The sequence below is a fragment of the Panicum hallii genome, chromosome 3, assembly GCF_002211085.1.
Source record: "Panicum hallii strain FIL2 chromosome 3, PHallii_v3.1, whole genome shotgun sequence".
NCBI lineage: Eukaryota > Viridiplantae > Streptophyta > Magnoliopsida > Poales > Poaceae > Panicum > Panicum hallii.
In genome coordinates this window covers 1,077,374-1,096,018 of record NC_038044.1, presented here as the reverse complement: position 1 = coordinate 1,096,018, position 18,645 = coordinate 1,077,374, and the positions used below count along the sequence as shown (strand labels likewise).

The 18,645-nt window shown below is 41.5% G+C and overlaps 1 protein-coding gene and 1 pseudogene across 4 annotated transcripts; both read left to right on the top strand.

Annotated features, from left to right (window-relative positions):
* The first annotated feature begins 304 nt into the window (after positions 1-304).
* Positions 305-1,607, top strand: LOC112884412 (annotated as a pseudogene).
* A 338-nt stretch (positions 1,608-1,945) lies between these two features.
* LOC112884494 (proteasome adapter and scaffold protein ECM29-like) lies at positions 1,946-18,626 on the top strand. Of its 4 annotated transcripts, XM_025949897.1 has the most exons (35): positions 1,946-2,187; positions 2,709-2,876; positions 2,970-3,059; positions 3,198-3,334; positions 3,425-3,515; positions 3,644-3,726; positions 3,810-3,916; positions 4,061-4,213; positions 4,687-4,751; positions 4,893-4,980; positions 5,140-5,218; positions 5,302-5,410; positions 6,164-6,223; positions 7,403-7,521; positions 8,325-8,700; positions 8,780-8,964; positions 9,056-9,125; positions 10,302-10,452; positions 10,772-10,941; positions 11,019-11,360; positions 11,851-12,018; positions 12,105-12,398; positions 12,778-12,954; positions 13,105-13,368; positions 13,780-13,878; positions 13,981-14,165; positions 14,269-14,604; positions 14,742-14,895; positions 15,135-15,245; positions 15,366-15,533; positions 16,078-16,204; positions 16,737-16,895; positions 17,030-17,133; positions 17,247-17,306; positions 18,227-18,626. In XM_025949897.1, exons 1-35 carry the CDS (start codon positions 1,987-1,989, stop codon positions 18,428-18,430), a joined length of 5,454 nt encoding a protein of 1,817 aa, XP_025805682.1. In that variant the 5' UTR covers positions 1,946-1,986; the 3' UTR covers positions 18,431-18,626. The 4 variants fall into 4 exon arrangements, with proteins under 4 accessions (XP_025805682.1, XP_025805683.1, XP_025805685.1 ...); XM_025949898.1 differs by lacking the exons at positions 16,078-16,204; positions 16,737-16,895; positions 17,030-17,133; positions 17,247-17,306; positions 18,227-18,626 and having other exon boundaries at positions 15,121-15,245; positions 15,366-15,535; XM_025949900.1 differs by lacking the exons at positions 15,135-15,245; positions 15,366-15,533; positions 16,078-16,204; ... (2 more) ...; positions 17,247-17,306; positions 18,227-18,626 and adding an exon at positions 15,002-15,121.
* The last annotated feature ends 19 nt before the right edge of the window (positions 18,627-18,645 follow it).

Sequence of the window (18,645 nt, the reverse complement as noted above, 5' to 3'; positions counted from 1 at the left end):
AAATTTGAAGCCGATGATGTTCTTGATCATTCAGCACCTCCATGGACCACCCTTCTCCTCACTTGCACAGGCAAGCCCCCTTTCATTCTGAGCGTCACGGAGAGCACGTGCTCAGGCTCGGGCACACCGCCGGCGGCATCCTTGCAGATGAAGGGGATGGGGAAAAGGTTTCAAGTTTCAACACCGCGGGCTATATATAGACCACCAGCATCCATCGGCTGCTCCATCTGCACTAGCTAACGAGGAGTCACAATTCATACGCTCGCAGTGAGTCACGGCACGATCAGCTCTGCGTAAAAGCGCCATGGACGGGCAGGTGCAGCGGACGCTCGTCATACCGCCGCCGCCGTCGGAGCCGTCGAAGGAGGTGCCGCCCACCGTCTTCGACCTCGTCGCGCCGGCCTACCACGTCACCGTCCTCTTCGCCTACGCCCCGCCCAACCCCACCAACGCCGCGCTCCTCCACGCGCTCACCGCCACGCTTCCGCGCTTCCCGCTCCTCACCGCTCGCCACCCAAGCCAGCCAGACCACCGTCGCCCGTTCTTGCTGACGGGCAAGGGCGGCGCGGGCGCGCTCGTCGTGGAGGCCGCGGTCTCCTCGCCGCTCGCGGACCACCTCCCGCTCGCGCCGTCCCGGGACCTCGAGCGCCTTCACCCGCCGGTCGACGGCGCCACGCCGCACGTGCTGGTGCTCCAGATCAACCGCTTCGCGTGCGGCGGCCTCGTCATCGCCTCGTCCGCGCACCACCAGGCTGCCGACGGCTACTCCATGTCCACCTTCTTCCACGCCTGGGCCGACGCCGCCCGCGCCGGCGCCAGCGGCGCGCCGCCGGTCGTCGACCGCCCGCCCGTGCCGTACGGCCCGGGCTCCGTCGTCCCGCGCCGCCCGCCGCGGTGCGAGTTCGAGCACCGCGGCGCCGAGTTCCTGCCCCGGGACGACGCCGCCCGGCGGCCGCCCCCCGCCCGCGTCCACCCTTCCGAGATCGCCAACCTGCTGCTGCACTTCACGGGCGAGCTCGTCGCCGACCTCAAGGCCCGCGCGCAGAGCAAGTACACCACCTTCGAGACCGTGTCGGCCCACCTCTGGCGGAAGATCACCGCGGCGCGCGGCCGCGCCGACGCCCCCGCGCGCACGGCGCTGAACGTCACGGTGAACGGCCGCGCGCGGCTCGGGCCGGACTCCCTGCCCGGGGGCTTCTTCGGCAACGCCGTGCTGACGGCGAGCGCGGGGACGGGCGCGCGGCTCCCTCGCCGACGCGGCGGCGCTGGTCCGGGCGGGCGTCCGCGCGCGGGACCGGCGGTACTTCCAGTCGTTCGTCGACTTCGGCGCGCTGCGCGGCGGCGAGGAGTTGGAGCCCGCGGTCGGGGACGAGGACAACGTGCTGCTGCCGGACGTGGCGGCCGACAGCTGGCTGCACCTGGAGCTGCACCGGCTGGACTTCGGGTGCGGCGGGCGGCTCGTCGGGATCCTGCCGGCGCATTCCCCGCTGGACGGGGTGGTGGTGCTCATCCCCGGCTTGGGTAAAGAGGGAGGGGTGGACGTGTTCGTGTCGCTGTGGCACAAGCACGCCGAGGTGCTCAGGGGCATCGCGTACGCCATGGACTGAGGCATGACAGGTTGAACAAGGCTCGAAGCATACAGCGAACAGAATTGCTGCACGTGCTTCATAGCATGACTAGAGATTTGTACTGAAACATGGAGAGATGAGCCTGGAATTATCATCTTTACGTTTTCATCTTGAGAGTAAGAATTATAACATGAATAAACCTTATTTTCATCAAGAAAAAAACTTGATAATGAGCCTGTTAAAGTTGTCATCGTCGCAGTCGTAGAGCACGAAGGCCAGCCAGTCCAGCAGGTCCGACTCGCACCGTCGCACGGCACGGGTTCTGTTTCTATGAACGGTTGGACTCGAACCCGACTAGCATCAACTCAGCCAGTCTCCCCTGCGGCGACTCCAACACACCCACCCACCAGGGCGGAAAATGGCGGACCAGCCGGCGCCGTCAGCCGCGGCTGCGCCCGACGCCGCAGAGCAGACGGACGCGGAGAGGTTGGATGCGCTGGACCGGATGCTCACGCGGCTGGCCCTCGCCGACGACGCCCGCCTCGCGCCGGTGCTCGCGCGCGTCCTCCCCTACGCCATCACCTCGCTCGCCTCCCCCGCGCCTGCCGTCCGCAAGCTCGTAAGCGCACCAGACCGCGCCTCGTCCTCCTCTTCCAGCCGCTTACCCGATCTGAATTTCAATGCGTGCCATGGGTGACGCTCTCCCTCTTCTGTTAGATTAGTTTGTTCCTTCGTGATGTCACATATTGCTCACGCGGTGATGAAATTTCAGTTTCTGCGGTAGGACTGACGGTTTGCTACTTAATTTTACCTGCGTCAATTGCTTCCATTAGTTTTTTAAGTGCAAAATTGGGTCTATTATGGTTCGCAAGAGTTGCATATCCGCAGCTACTATTTACACAGTTAGAACACCCATGGTGGTGTTCTACACTGATCTTTCTAATATCCTGCATTTGAGGAGTGCCTAAACGTTGATTTATAGTATGCTAAACCCGTTCAGGTTATGCCCTGTTACTCAGTAGTGGTACTACATGTGGCTGCTCTCTGGTAAAGGAGCATAGCTATTTTTTAATGTTTTACGCATGCTTTATGGATTGGTGTTAATAAGTGTGATGTCAATTCTTTTTTGGATTTGGTCAGGTTATGGAAATTCTCAGCCACATTAACAAAAGGGTGAAGCACAGGCCTGAGATTTCACTGCCGATGCTGGATTTATGGAAGATTTATACAGAATCTGCTTCCTTAGCAATTGTCCGGAACTTCTGTGTCGTATATATTGAGATGGCATTTGAACGCCTACCAACAGAGGTATTCTCTTTTCCTTTGTTAATCTCTAATTTTCTCTAGAGCTGCCTCACCATTTCTGCAGCTAACTTTATCCGCTTTACCGCTTTGTAACAGGAGAAAGGAAACATTGCGCCTGATTTTTTGACCAATATATCAAATATTCCAGCTCAACATCAAGGGATCATCTTGAGACTTGTGACAAAGGTTTGTCATGTCCCTACTGGAGTGATCACATTTTAACAAGTTGTGAAGTATTTTATCTGCCTTTCTGCCCTGGTATGTGTACATTCTATAGAACTTGGAACGTTTTTCTCTAATAAATTTGCTTCTATTGTCGGCCAGGCTATCGGTGAATGTAACATACATAAGGTGGATGACACTATTGCTTCAAAATATCGAGCAATAACTGAATCCTATGACGGTCTAGTATTTGCTGACTTCTGCTTCCACACATTATTGTATCAAACACCGCCTCAGGGGTATGTTAGTATGTATTCCTTGCTAAATTAGGTAAAATGTATAGAACAAATTTTGAGACTTGGACGTTTGAATGCTGTCAAATTCTACAGTATTGGATGTCCATCAGGACTTTCAGTTGCACAATCAGATCGTGTTACTGGAAAACTACCACTAAAAGGCGACATACTTGCATCAAGAAAGGTAATACAAAAAATGTGTAATCATGTCTGCACCACACAAGCGCACATACACATTTTAGTTGTTGAGTGTACTGCCTGCACAATGCACCTGGCCTTCTCATGGTTTAGTTCCTTGTTGAATCTCTTCAGCTAGGAATCTTGAATGTCATTGAAGCTATGAACTTTGCACCTGAGATTGTCTACCCTCTTTATTTATCCGCTGCTTCAGATTGGTATTCCATTTCAGAATTTTGTCTAAAGTATATCGGAGTTTTTATGTGGATCGACAATGATGCTAACCACTGTTTCCATGTAGTCAAGAATCAGTTTCTAAGAAAGGAGAGGAGTTGTTAAAACGCAAAGCATCAACTGTGAATTTAGAAGATCCCAGCCTCATCAAGAAACTGTTCACGCTGTTCAATGGTATGCATTTTCTATTTTAGGATCCTGATCGATGTGGTTTGAATTTCAACCCCTTTGCTTTTGCTCTCTCTCTCTCTCTCTCAATTTGTGTATAAATATTTTGTTTTGAGCCTTGCTCTCTGATAGTGTTCTCTGGTGAGGCAGGTACTGTGGGTGCAGAAAATATAGCTGCAGAGCTGAAAGTTTCCCCAGCACATGCTTCATTGCGTATGCGGCTTATGAGTGTTTTCTGCCGATCAATCGCTGCAGCAAATGCATTTCCACACACACTTCAATGTATCTTTGGCTGCATCTATGGTATCCACTTCTGTATCTCTTTACCATTTACTTTTTTTTTGTGTCTAATTGGTCTTATCCCTTGTGGTATCCATTTTTTGCATTTTAATAAACTCTGTTGGTGGCAACTGTAGCTTTTCCATACTTAATATTTATATATCATTAAACTGCATCGCATTTGTTAACATTTCTACCCTGTTTTGTTTGCTTGTCTCCCCTAGTATCATGCTCATCTTGTTTCGTAATGCAGTTTAATTGGCCTTGATGAGTTACTAATTGGTCTGCATTATTAATGCGATTAAGCACAGATTTATCTGATATGTTGAACTCGTATTCCTGTGAACCTTTTACCAATTACTATATTTCCCCATCTTATATTTAGTTTATTATTAGAACCATCCTTTTTGCTGTTACAGCAGGGCAATAACTTAACTTCACAATTTATGTTTGTTCGTTAATTCATCTTATCTTTCATTGTATTTCTATGCCTGTAGGAAGCGGAACTACTTCAAGGCTGAAGCAGTTAGGAATGGAGTTCACTGTGTGGGTTTTCAAACATGTATGTGCACTTTGCATGTTCTAACAACGAATATCTTAACTCTTAGCATTAGTGGCTTATTTTGTTCAAGCTTTTAGTTTTGCCACCTATGCTAATTATTTTACCATATTTTAAACTGATATGAATGATGTAATAATTTAGGCAGTAACCGACCAGCTAAAGTTAATCGGTCCAGTTATCCTTAGTGGAATATTGTGCTCCCTTGATGGTTCTTCCACTACAGAGACAGGTTTTGAACTACTTATCTGCTTTCTCTATTCATCTAAATGTGGTTTATCTTTGATTCCCCCACCCCCCGCATCAATTACTTGGGTGTTGGATCTTTTTGATGGCCAATTTTCTGATATTGAAGGAGAAATATTGAACAGTTTGTTGATTTTCTCTCCAGATTCTACAGGTAGACACACCAAAATATTTGCATACCAAGCTATCGGTTTGCTGGCTTCTCGAATGCCAAATTTATTCAGGCATGATATTTTCTTAAACTTTCGTGGCTCCCGATTCAGTTGTTTTCTAATGAATGATTTTTTGCAACTCTATTTCACTGCAGCGATAAAACCAACATGGCTATACGACTCTTTACTGCTTTGAGACTGGAGGATCAATCTCTTCATCTGATGATTCAGGAGGCGGCTACGTCCCTTGCTGCAGCATATAAGGTAATTCTTAAGGGCATGTTGCTTTCTCCAAAGTGTGCTTTCATGACCTACTGAAGATTTTTGCAGGGACGATTTTGAAATTTAATTAATTGATCATTCTGTACAGCCAATTTTTTTGGTTTAATGGTTGATACAGCTTTTAAATGCTAGCTTATTGTCAATTCAGTACGTGGACAGATTGTAATGCTTCATGGTCAAAAACTTGCTACAATCAAGCTATGTGCTTGATTGGCAGCAATGACTCGTTTAAGCTTTGGTCCTTGCCTCCAAAAGGTTTCTTATGGACTTGTTTGCCTTTGACATCCAGGTCAATTAAGGGGAATTTTTTGCATGTGAAGTTCATATTTAACCTTACTTGATTAATTAATATGATTGCTTTGTCAATACTTAGGATTCACAATTATACAACAATCCAATGGCATTTCATACTGTGTACTGTCAACCCTTCATACGATTGCTCGCAAGTAATACGTGAGCTTTGATACGTCATAATGCAGTTGGTTCATCTAGCAGGACAGTCTAGCATGCACAATATAAGGAATAGACAACCTAAAACACAGATTTGGCACCATCCAGAACAGAGCCAGTACCAAGTGGATATTGGGGTTTCACTTTATAACATTCTTGCATAGTTTCTTATTCTGTTTACTGCATCATGACTCTACCATGATTTCCATGCATCTTATGTCTCCCCAGCTTTAATTGGAGAACTATCTGTTATCTTCATTCTCTTTTTCTTGGCCTTGATATCAGGGTGCTTCAATGATAGTACTGAAGAATCTTGAGGTGCTTCTTCTGGAAAATTGTGAAGTGGTAAAGTTGTTCTTTTCATCATAGCTTCTCAAATTACTATCATGCTAAGCCTTTATTATCACGATTATATAGATGGTGTCACTATTGGTGATAGCTTGTGAATGCAGATATTACCTTCAGTGTGAGGGTTGCAAGATCAAAATCTGAGTCCTTGCTTTAGGAAACTACATGCTGTATTTAGTTTAATAATAGAAAAAATCATGAACCAAAACAAGTTGTCAAGCTATTACATAATATAACGGGTGCAAGTGATATGCCAAACAACCAAGTTCATACAAATATAGAAGCACCTCAGCTCCACCAATCAGATTGATTTTCTGAATTTTACATTTGGATTTATATTTATTCTGCAACTACTATTAAAGTTGATGCATAAACATGTTAGAAATTCAAAGAACCGCTCTCAAAAAATTTCTGACCATCTCTTTAACAGTCCATGGTAAGTTTTTGGATTCTTGTTTTTTGTTCAAAAGCTCGACCCAAGGGGAGAGACATCATGAGTGCATTGCCTGAAGGGTGGAGAAATGGTACCCGAAAGCCGGCTCTTACCTGTACGGGGACACTGCTGGCATAGGCTGGGTCTTCCTTTTTTTTTGAACAAATTCACAGGCTGGGACTTAACCCATACATTTGGGGGAAAACACAGTGAGGGGGCTTATGTTGGTAGCCTCACAACTGGAGGACTTACCACCATACTACAAGCAATCAAGCATGTTGACCCCACTAGTTTCATATTTATCTGTCTTTTCAGGATGTGCTTGTGGTCACCTCTGCAAGAAGTCACATATTAAACCTTCAAATATGACTTGAAACCCCAATTTAGATCTCATCGTTGGAGTAGCCAAAAGATCTGAATTCTTCTCCACATTTTTCTTCAAATGATGTGTTCTTAGCATGTGAAGCCTGAGAACCTATCACTGATTGCTCCTTTGGTCATACTCTGTATATATTATGAGGGAGTTTTCACGGGGTGGCTATTTATTCTTGTGGTTTTTGTGATAGTTGGAACTCCTATGGAACATGGGCCTCCAGCATCACATTTTTTAATTATATATAGACTAATCATTCCCAAATTGCAATATTTTTTACCTCTAAAGGCATAAATCCAAGGGATGCTATGCTCTTAATTTGAACTTTATGTAGTTGTCTGATCTTACATTCTTGTTATTTTTCTTAAAGGAGCAAAGTGAGGTTCGGTTTTCTGCTATAAGATGGGCAACAACATTATATGATACACAACACTGCCCAAGCCGGTACATTTGCATGACTGGGGCTTCAGATGTGAAACTGGACATAAGGTTGGTTGCAGAAGATTTATTTTGACATGTACTTTTCTCCACTATTATACTACTAGGGTCACCCATTTTAATATTTGTAGTCCACATCACTTTGTAAATATATATTTTTCGCAAGTTTCCTAACTTCAAGTATAAATTCCTTTCCCAAGACCCCATTTGGTGTATGAGCTTTCAGCACTCTGGGTACACCCTTTTTAAGTTTCCTAACATCAATTGTGATAACGTGGTTGGTGCTTTTAGTATCTGTTCTGACTTTTTAGTGTCCGACCGTTGCTTGCATTGCATGCCCAACTCTATATCCTGGCAGGTCATGGTGGCATTCATCTCTCTTCCTAAACTGTGCATGCAATTAGCATTTGTTGTTTTAGAAAATCTTGCAATAGCAAATTCAGCAATAAGAGTTTATTTTCATTGTATGAGGTGATGCTATAGATTATCGTAGACTTGTTATCATACTTGTCAGTCAGTAAAACCATTAGATTGAATTCAGATTGTGAAACCTGCTAGATCAATAACTGTTCACCTGACTCAATGTTGTAAAACTCCTTTTGCTGATCTCAAGAAGTGTTTCTCATGTCCTCTAGATGCATAAAAGTAGCGAATTCCTTCAGTTCTGACCTTGTCAAATGAATTGAGAACAGTTGGTGATCTTGCTTTGGCATTTGGTACCATACACGTATGCTGAAGAAAATTCTCGATTATGATTCTGACACATTAGCACATCACTTCAGGGCATGCATTTTATAAGTTATTTATGTTTAACCATTTATATATCCTTCACTTATTTGGTTCTGTTGTACCAGGGAAATGGCTCTAGCTGGTCTGAATCTTCTAAATGATGTGAGGCAATCATCTGTGGGATCTGTTGATTTCAAATATCCTGATGTTACAGAGATGCTAAATTATATCTGCCACCAGAGACCCCAGTTGTTATGTTCTGATGACCAGAGAAATGGAAAATTGCTTTTTCCTTCAAAAACATTTCTTTCAATGATCAAGTTTCTGATGAAGTGCTTTGAGTCTAGTGATAGCCCAAATCTTGTGAAAGAAGATCCATCTCATTCTCCGGTAGCAAAAATGTGTATCATCTTAGAAAATGCCATGTCATATGAAGGGTCTAGTGAACTGCATGCATTGGCCTTGAAGTCATTGGTTGATCTTTCCTCTCGTGAACCAAAGGTTTCTGTCCGATGTCATCTATTAAAAGAAACTTCATGTTTTCCTCAGACTTTTAAATTTATTATTTCATAACTTGTAGTTGGTGTCATTGCGGTATGCAGACCGCATACAATGGCTAAGAGGTCTATTGGCTCATGTTGATTCTGATGCTCGTGAAGCTGCCGCGCGTCTGCTTGGTATTGCTTCTTCAGCTCTTTCAAGCTCTGCCGCTCTAACTCTTCTGTCTGAGTTCACTTCAACACTTAATCAAAACCGCCCAACAAGGTATGAAAATGAAAATTTCAACACTGGTGACATGTCCTTCGTATTGCCATGTAACTTCTAATTCATGTGGCTATTTGATGAATTGTGCCAGATTTGAAAATTATCATGGAGTGTTATGTGCGATCGGATATCTAACTGCTGGCTGTTTGAAGCAATCTTATGTATGTTCATATTGCTTTCATCCTCCTAACTTTGTAGCTTGTTGTCAATGATTTTTTTCTTTGCTGTTGCCTTATATGAAATTTAGCACAGTTTCTTAAGTTGCTCTGCCTTGAAACATCATCTTGAATATACTGATCCTTTTCCACAGTGACTTGACTTGATAGTGATACTGTAGAACTATGGTCCATGAAAACCTGTACTGGTAGTAGGAGAGAAATCGAATAACATACAAAAGAATGTATTGTTATCTTATTTGCCATGTAATGAAAATATGAACGGAGAATATAATACGGGGAAGGAAGAGAGTAACGCTTTCCTTACCATAAATTAATTTACTTTATATTGGGAGACTAAAAGGAAGTCAGAAGAAAAAAAAATACATTTCTTCGCCTTCCAAATGACGCGCAGTTACCAAAGCTTCTTGCGCACAACTGTAGAGCGATGAACAGAGGGGTCAATGAAATCCCTGTAGCTAGCCTGGGTTCAAAGCTGAGGTACTCTTCTCTAAGACGAAATCAGATGGACGTCTCTCCCTCTGGTCAGGGTTCAAAGCCGAGGTACTCTTCTCTAAGACGAAATCAGATGGACGTCTCTCCCTCTGGTCAAGTTTTTTTCTCTCTTTTCAAATGACACGCAGCTCTCCTGCGTGTTTGAGAAAAAACAGAGAAACACATTTCTTATTTTGTTTCGGTTGTTTTTCTTTCCTAGGTAAGTTAGTTTTCCCTCTATTTTAGTTTTTTCTCCATTCACACTTTGTTGAAATAAGGCATCTATGTTTGGTCCTGCAAGTCAATGGATAGCTTTGCTAACTATTAGGACACCTAACACATTTTCAAGTCATCATCACTTTATTGACCAGCTTGTGACGTAAAAAAGGTGGCCCAGCAGTGTCGCAGGCAGCAGCAGGAGCTGGACAATTGTAGCAGAAATAGTTGCACGATTGCCCCACAAGTACCTAGTCCCAACTTTCAGTGAGCCAAACTAGATTGGACCTGTCTGAACCACTTGTACAAGTTTGTGGACATAGATATCCAATTTCTAAGTTTTTTGAGTTAATTGTGGCCACTTCACAAGTTTGAGTGGACACTTTGTTTGAGCACATCATTTTATGAACACCTAATTTTCTGTATTTTCAGTTTAAGTTTGATTTGTTGTACTGATGAGTGCACGCGCAGATACCTGAAGAAATGGTAAAAGATGCAGTTGATATTCTTGTAAAAGTTGTCGACTTTGAAGGTTCGGCATTAGCATCCGTTGCAATGGCATCTCTTGGTCATATTGGTCTGCGTTGTACGCTGCCTTCCATCAACCAAAACTCTTCTACAGGTTAAACTTGCTATTCTAATCTCTACTGCATACTCCCTCCGTCCCATGAAAAGTGCAATCCCGCGTTTGAAAAAAATCCCACAAAGAGTGCAATTCTAGAGATTGGATCTCAACTACCTGCCTAATTAAGTGGTCAGATTTGATTTGCATGCCAAAACTAACCGCATATGGCAAACAAATGAGGGCATAGGAGTCTTTTCACGCCACCACTAATTTGTCTGGATAAAACTAGAATTGCCCTTTTCATGGGACGGAGGGAGTATGAGCTATGCTGTTCACGATCTATAACGTTATTTATTTGAATTATGTTTGCCTGCAGGTGCTCGGTTAACCATTCTGCATGAGAAGCTGACTAAGCTGCTTTCTGAAAATGATACTAAGGCTATACAGAAAATTCTGGTATCATTGGGGCACATATCTTGGAATGAGATGTCCTTTCCGCACCTTAATAATGCATTGGACTTGATTTTCAGTCTTTCGCGTTCTAAGGTAGTGTCATGAAACATCGAACTTTGCAGCTAACATAATACTATTCTTTGAAATATATTAAAATTATGCTTGTTCAGGTAGAAGATGTGCTTTTTGCTGCCGGGGAGGCTCTATCTTTCATATGGGGAGAAGTTCCTGTGACAGCAGATGTGATACTGGAGACAAACTTTGTTTCCCTTTCCCAGGCAACAAACTACCTTACTAGTGATGCGCCTCTAGTCTCGAGTAACTCCTATGAAAGAAGTGATTGTGAAGAAGCACACGCAATGGCTCGAGAAGAAATTATCAAAAAGTTGTTTGAGACACTAATTTTTAGTAGTAGAAAAGAAGAACGCTGTGCTGGTACTGTCTGGTTGGTCTCTCTAACAATGTACTGCGGTCGACATCCAAAGATCCTAGAACTACTTCCGCAAATCCAGGTCTGCCAATCAGATTAAGATACATAGATTATTACAAAGCTCCTTATACATTTTTTGCTTTTATCTAAACTAACACAATGCATAATCTGTAGATCGCCATATCATGCCGATTGACCTGTATGATATGTTAGTGATAGTAATCTACAGTGTCGTAGACATGGAAGCTAACTTTAGTAAGTACATTGGGCCTCTACCTGCCAGCCCACTTAAAACCTGCACTAGCTTTTGATTTAATTGGAAGTTCGTACTAGGTTTTACATGTCACTCTGTGCCTGAATTAAAAATTGCCCTGCAGTGTGGTGCCAAAAAAATAAATCATCTTTTGTTTGAAGTGAGCTGAACTGCTTATGCATATACTGTTGAAATGTATCTCTTCTCTTCAGCTAGCACAGTTCTTGCTTAGGGGTGATAATACTTTTACATTTGATCGCTTTCTTCGCACCAGAGTTCTTCTACCTTGTTGACCAATGTAGATGCAATTTCTTCACAGGAAGCTCTTTCACATCTCCTTGGTGATCCAAATGAGCTTACACAAGATTTGGCATCCCAAGGCATGAGCATTGTGTATGAGCTTGGTGATGCATCTATGAAAGAGCTGCTTGTTCATGCTCTTGTGAACACACTGACTGGCGCCGGAAAAAAGAAAAAAGCTATTAAGGTGCATGATTTTCTCGATGTATGTTTTATCCCTAGGTGATTATGTTTTGATTCCAAGGTATTTATGTTTTATTGTACTCGCTTTAGTTGATGGAGGACTCTGAGATCTTTCAAGAAGGCGCAATTGGCAATAATCCTACTGGAGGGAAACTTAGCACCTACAAGGAGCTGTGCAGCCTTGCCAATGAGATGGGGCAACCTGACCTCATATACAAGTTCATGGATCTAGCTAATTATCAGGCTGCTCTCAATTCCAAGAGGGGCGCTGCTTTTGGATTTTCCAAGATAGCCAAACAAGCTGGCGAGGCACTTCAACCTTATCTGAATACCTTAATTCCTAGGCTTGTCCGTTACCAATACGATCCTGACAAGAACATCCAGGTATCAAAGTGTGCACTCCCATCACCATACGTGTTATCTTCTATGTTTCTTATTTCTTTATCTGTTCAACTGAAATTAAATGACTTGGTTGAGTGACATACTTCTGCGAAACTGCATATAACCAAGTAATCTCATATAAGAAGCTACATATAACCAATTACCACTAACTTTCTTTTAAAAACTAACTATTTACAGAATCTACTAAGTTCTCACACAGTCTTCTGGCTGTCATTGATATCCATAAATACTATTTTAATATATTATCTTATTATGCCATAACATATTTCTTAATAAGTTCATAGGGCATTTCCTCTGAGGCTCTGAGCTTTTTCTCGAACAACATTTCCTCTGAGCTGATAGTTACGGTTGCACTTTTTAGGATTCAATGGCACACATCTGGAAGTTAATTGTCTCAGATCCAAAAAAGGCAATAGATGAACATTATGATGTCATAGTAGAGGATTTGTTGGTTCAATCTGGATCAAGGCTTTGGCGCTCCCGTGAAGCATCCTGTCTTGCACTTGCAGACATCATCCAAGGTCGAAGATATAGTCAGGTAAGCTATCATTTATCCGTGATGTTATGGAAATTTTGGTTAGTTCAATATTTCGTTTGACACAACCTAATTAAAGTGTTTGTATGAATCTGGCTTTAATGTTCCTTTCTGAACAAATTATAACTCACCTTTTTCTTTACTGTTCTTAAGGTTTCAAAGCATTTGAGAAAAATATGGACAACCACCTTTCGTGCAATGGATGACATAAAGGAAACTGTGCGGAATGCTGGTGACAGTTTGTGCCGAGCCGTGAGCTCATTGACAATTAGGCTTTGTGATGTGTCACTAACTTCTACTTCTGATGCAAATGAGACAATGAACATTGTGCTGCCATACTTGCTTTCTGAAGGCATACTCAGTAAAGTTTCAAGTATTCAAAAAGCCTCAATTAGTTTGGTGATGAAGCTTGCTAAGGTATATTGATGGTAAAACTAAGCAAGTTGAGCTGCATATTTGCCCTAATGAGTTATATATAGATATATATTTTAATGAAATGCAGTAGGAATATCCCTACAGTATTTTAATTATATATATACAGAAGTGTCCTGGAGCGCTAACCACAATACAATAAACAAAGGAGAGGAAAAAAGAGGCAGAAATAGATACATAATGAGTTATGTTGTGAAATAGATTTAGTGTGTCACTAAATTTTCTGGTAGTTTTCTCAACATCTGTGTTTTAACTTCACATACTTGGTGAACAAAAGATCATAGCACCTTTTCTCTATTCATTTCATATGTTAATATCCTATGCTTATGTAGCTACCATCACCAATTTAATACGCTAAAGGGATATCCTTAGCTTATGACTTCCTAATGTCTTTAGGGTGCTGGTCCTGCCCTTCGGCCTCATCTGGCAGAACTTGTTTGTTGTATGCTTGAATGTTTGTCAAGTCTGGAGGATCAAAGATTGAATTACGTCGAGGTATGCTAATTTTCTTTCCCTTTTATAAGGACTGGTGGTGATGATGTTCATGTGTATATCTCACAGATGCAATAATTTACTCACTCCTATATTTGGATCAAGATGCATGCAGGAAATGCTGGCATCAAAACAGATAAGCTTGAAAGCTTGCGTATAGCTGTGGCTAAAGATTCTCCAATGTGGGAAACCCTTGATATATGTATAAAAGTTGTTGACAAGAATTCACTTGATATATTGGTTCCTCGCCTGGCCCAAATGGTTAGATCAGCTGTTGGTTTAAATACAAGGTTAGGATTGCTTGTACCATAAATCTTATTCATGATAGCATCAAATGCTGCATTTCTCACTAGGTCAATCATATGGTTTCGTTCATTTTCTGTCTGATTTCAGAGTTGGTGTTGCTAGCTTCATCACCTTGTTGGTACAGAAGGTCATGATTGTCATCAAACCATACTCAACATTGTTACTGAAGTTACTGTATACTGCTGTTCTGGAGGAAAGGAGTTCAGCAGCAAAAAGGGCCTTTGCGTCCTCTTGTGCTACTGTTTTGAAATATGCTAGCCCCTCCCAGGCTCAAAAGCTTATTGAAGATACTACCTCTCTGCATTCTGGTGGGAAAAATGATCAGTTATCTGGTGCAATTCTTATTAAAGCCTACTTGAGCAATGCAGCAGATATTCTTGGTGGATATAATGCAGTGGTTGTCCCTGTAATTTTTGTGTCAAGGTATGTGAATGACACATTTATTCCTTACATTTTTCTTTACTTTTCACATTAATATTTCAGATATTTATAATGCTTTTAGTTCATTATCGTATAAATATGGAAGCCCTTCTGTGTGTATTAACAGAACTTATTTTCAGATCTGATGATGACAAAGACACCAGTGCCTTATATGAAGAACTTTGGGAGGATATTCCTAGTAGTGAAAGAGTAACCCTAACACTGTATTTACCAGAAACTGTATCTCTTTTGTGTAACTGCATGTCATCGTCATCATGGGCTGGTAAAAGAAAGGTACGGTCTCTGTTCCATAATTTCCTGTCCATATGCATATCAGATTAGTATCAGTTAACAGTCCTGTAGCTTGTAATATGCTTATTGTACAGCCTTATCCTTGCAGTCAGCCAAGGCTACAAAGAGCTATGTGATGTTCTTGAAGTTTCATAATTTCCTGTCCATATGCGTATCAGATTAGTAACAGTTAACAGTCCTGTAGCTTGTAATATGCTTATTGCACAGCCTTATCCTTGCAGTCAGCCAAGGCTACGAAGAAGCTATGTGATGTTCTTGGAGAATCCCTTTCGGCTCACCACCATAATATTCTCGAATCACTTTTGAAAGAATTGCCAGGTCGATTCTGGGAGGTATCTCACGCTATCCTTCATTTGTTCATGGAATGATAACTGGGTGACCTGCTTATACATTTTTTTGAATCTTTATTGATTCTTGATACATTCATTTTGTTTCCTTATATTTTTCAACAGGGAAAAGACTCTATTCTGGATGCACTGGCTTCATTGTGTTCCTGCTGTCATGCTGCTATAACAGCAGAAGACTCCAGCTTGCCAAGTGTTATACTAGATGCTGTTTGTGCTGCATGCAATAAGAAAACAAAACTGTACCGGGAAGCAGCTTTCTTGTGTTTACAGAAAGTATTTTTCTTCATTTCTCATCTAACTATTGGACCCTTACTTTGTGTTGACCTACCTTTTCTTTTTTTTTTAGCAGACAACATTTTCTTTAATAGAATGACTTTGAGTCTTTCAGCTGTTATGTAATGTTATACTAAAGGTTTATTAGTTTTTTCTTGAAGGTTGTAACTTAATAATGTTGAAAGTATTTCAATAATTCTCAACAGGCGAGTCCTGGGAAAAAGCTTTAGAGAACAATTATGAAGTACCCTGAAGCATCTATTAGATCCTTTTATACCCTTCGCTCAAAGCATCCTAGGAAGATACACAATATATTCTTCTGGTGAACCGTGCTATATGGGAATTTAATCCATTCTGTTAACATTTTTAGACAGTAGATGTAGATATATACATGCACTAATGAATCCCAAAAGAGACATTCTCTTATCGTGTCATTCTATAAGCACAGGTTTTGCAATTAGATGGCCTTTATGCAATTCTTAGAGAATTTTAGAATTGGTACCATGTACTTAGGTTTTGCTTCTTTTATTTCATCACTTTTCAGGTGATCACAGCATTCAGAGATCCAGGATTTTTCAATAGTGTTTTTCCTATGCTGTACAAGGTTTGCAACCAATCTGTCACTTGTAAGGCAAAGGGTTCATCTTCAACTACTTCATCTGCTGGTGCTGGTCAGTTGTCATTTTGAGCTCCTTTAATGCATTCAGCTAGTGGCTATGCTTAAATTAAAATTCCTATAATCATGCAAGAATATCCCTTCTGTCTGATGCTCTGTCGCAATTATGGATGTTTTGTAGGCAACACCAATTTTGAGTCCCAAGGACCTTTTCAAGAATAGCTTGATAAGGTACCTCCATAATAGTAAATTGATACCCTCCATGTAGCACGTAGCAAGACTTTATTTACTAAGAGAGACGTAGGATTAAAATGCACGTTATGAAATATTTTTACTCTAATCCGTAAACTTTACTATCACTGATTGAATTGTCTTTCGGAATCAAAAGTGAAGCCTCAACTTTACAAAATATATAGTTCTATCTATCTTAATAAATTGGGAAGTTGCAGACACAGAGTAATACTTGATTAGATAATTCTATTCTAAATTTATGTTATAGTACGCATGCAATCATATATAATTCTCAGCTATTTCTCCAAGTATTTCTTTCACTTTTCTAGCTTTTGTGTATGGCTTATTTTCTACAGAACAAGATGAAAGCGAAGGTGCCTCCGTTTCTCTAGATAAAGTGCTCAATTGTGCCATGGCTTGCATCAGCGTTGCTTTTCCACATGATATTATCAGTCAAAAGGAAAGTGTTTTAGAAGTAATATTGAATTCTCTCTCACCTGAGGAGAGTTGGCAGGGTATGACTTTCAATGCAAGATCTGTAATATATTCTACACAACATTGAATACTTTTCTTTGAGTTTATCGAAAAATTACTTATATTTGATGCTTGAAAATTGTCATTTTAATGCTTATATTTCTTTCATGAACAGTTAAATTGTCGTCCTTCTCATGTGTCAAAGAGTTGTGCCGCAAGTTTCAGAGTTCTGATGATAGTGACACATGGCCTCAAGACACAGCTTCCTTGGTTCAGGAGGTATATCCTATACTCATATAGTTTGTGTGGCTTTGTATTCAGCTTTAGCATTTACTGTCCTTTTTCCATTACTCCTGACAAACCTTTTATTTATTTATTTATTTATTTTTCAGCTATTTCATTTGGTGTCAGCAAAAGTAGTAGACTCAATACGCTTAATTAAGATTGCTCAGGTGATTTTCTATATATCTCGCCCTAATTACCTGATGTTGTGATATATTTTCATAGCACTTTTACTAGAAGATAACATATCATCTTCCTGCTAATGAATAACTGACATTGGCATTCAATATATTATGTTCAGTCCTACTATATGTTTATAAAATGAAAGCAGTAAATATTATGACAGTTCATTTGAGGGTGTTTAATGCATGGTTTAGCAGTCATGTTGATGTAACACTGTCTGGCCATTAATGATGAGAAGAATGGTCATAATGTCACTTTCGCTCAGTGAAACTGATGTGGGTTTTTGTAGCTCCAAAGCACTGAAGTTCTGTAAAATTTGCTCATGGATTGTCATGGGTCAAAAAAGCATGTTGAAACCAATAATTAGCAAAATGTATAGGTACTTTATGTGGGAAGCCTCTTAGAAAGCGAGATTATTGTTGCAGATAATTCATTCAGGTGACGGTAGGATCCACTGTGTTTGTTTAAGGTTAAAAACAACTGCTGTATTACATTCCCATCTTTTCTTTTAATCTCCATTCATGGTTTTTAATTACACACACCTGACGCATAGCAAATCATGGAGGCTAAGTAAGTAACATTTTCAGCAATGTGCTGGTACTGTTCCCTGCTTGGCATGGCCAGGAGCAGCTCCTAGTGACTGCTGGGGGTAAGAAATGGCCAACAAAACTTGTTGTGTGTTTCTTTCCCAAATACTCGTACCATTTGTTAACATATAAGAATGGTGCAATGCCTGTATGGAATTGCCAGGGATAGTCCATAACATCCGTGTATGTAGATGTTGAGATAGACCCATTGCTATTTCTAAAAACCGGTGGTTTCTGGAAATTCTGTTTAGTTTGTGATTAGCAGTTAGCCTCCAGAGACAACCTTATTCCTCACAGGTTGACTCCTCTCCTCTTTGCAGGTCCATACTGCTGCTTCAGAGTGCCTTCTTGAGTTGAGCAAACTGTATAGAGACTTTCCATTGACAAACAGAGCAGAAGCCAAGTTTGAGGATGAACTTGTTGAGCTGTGCGAGTCTGAAAAAAGTGAGCAAGCAAAAACATTGTTGAAGGAATGCCTGGGCATCGTTAGAACTCTCCCTGGAGTAACCATGACAACTGATTAAACACACCTCTGCGAGACTTGTAAATCTATACCTGAAAAATACTGCCGGCGAAATGACCCTACTGAATTCTGTGCAGATTGTAAATTCATTCTTATATGCAATATAGTACAGAATACGGCAAGTTCTCCCTCCCTTTTACGCCACGAGGTTGGGGCAAGAAAAACTGCACGCCTCTATTGATTTGCCCATTTCATTATCCGTGACATTGTGTTACA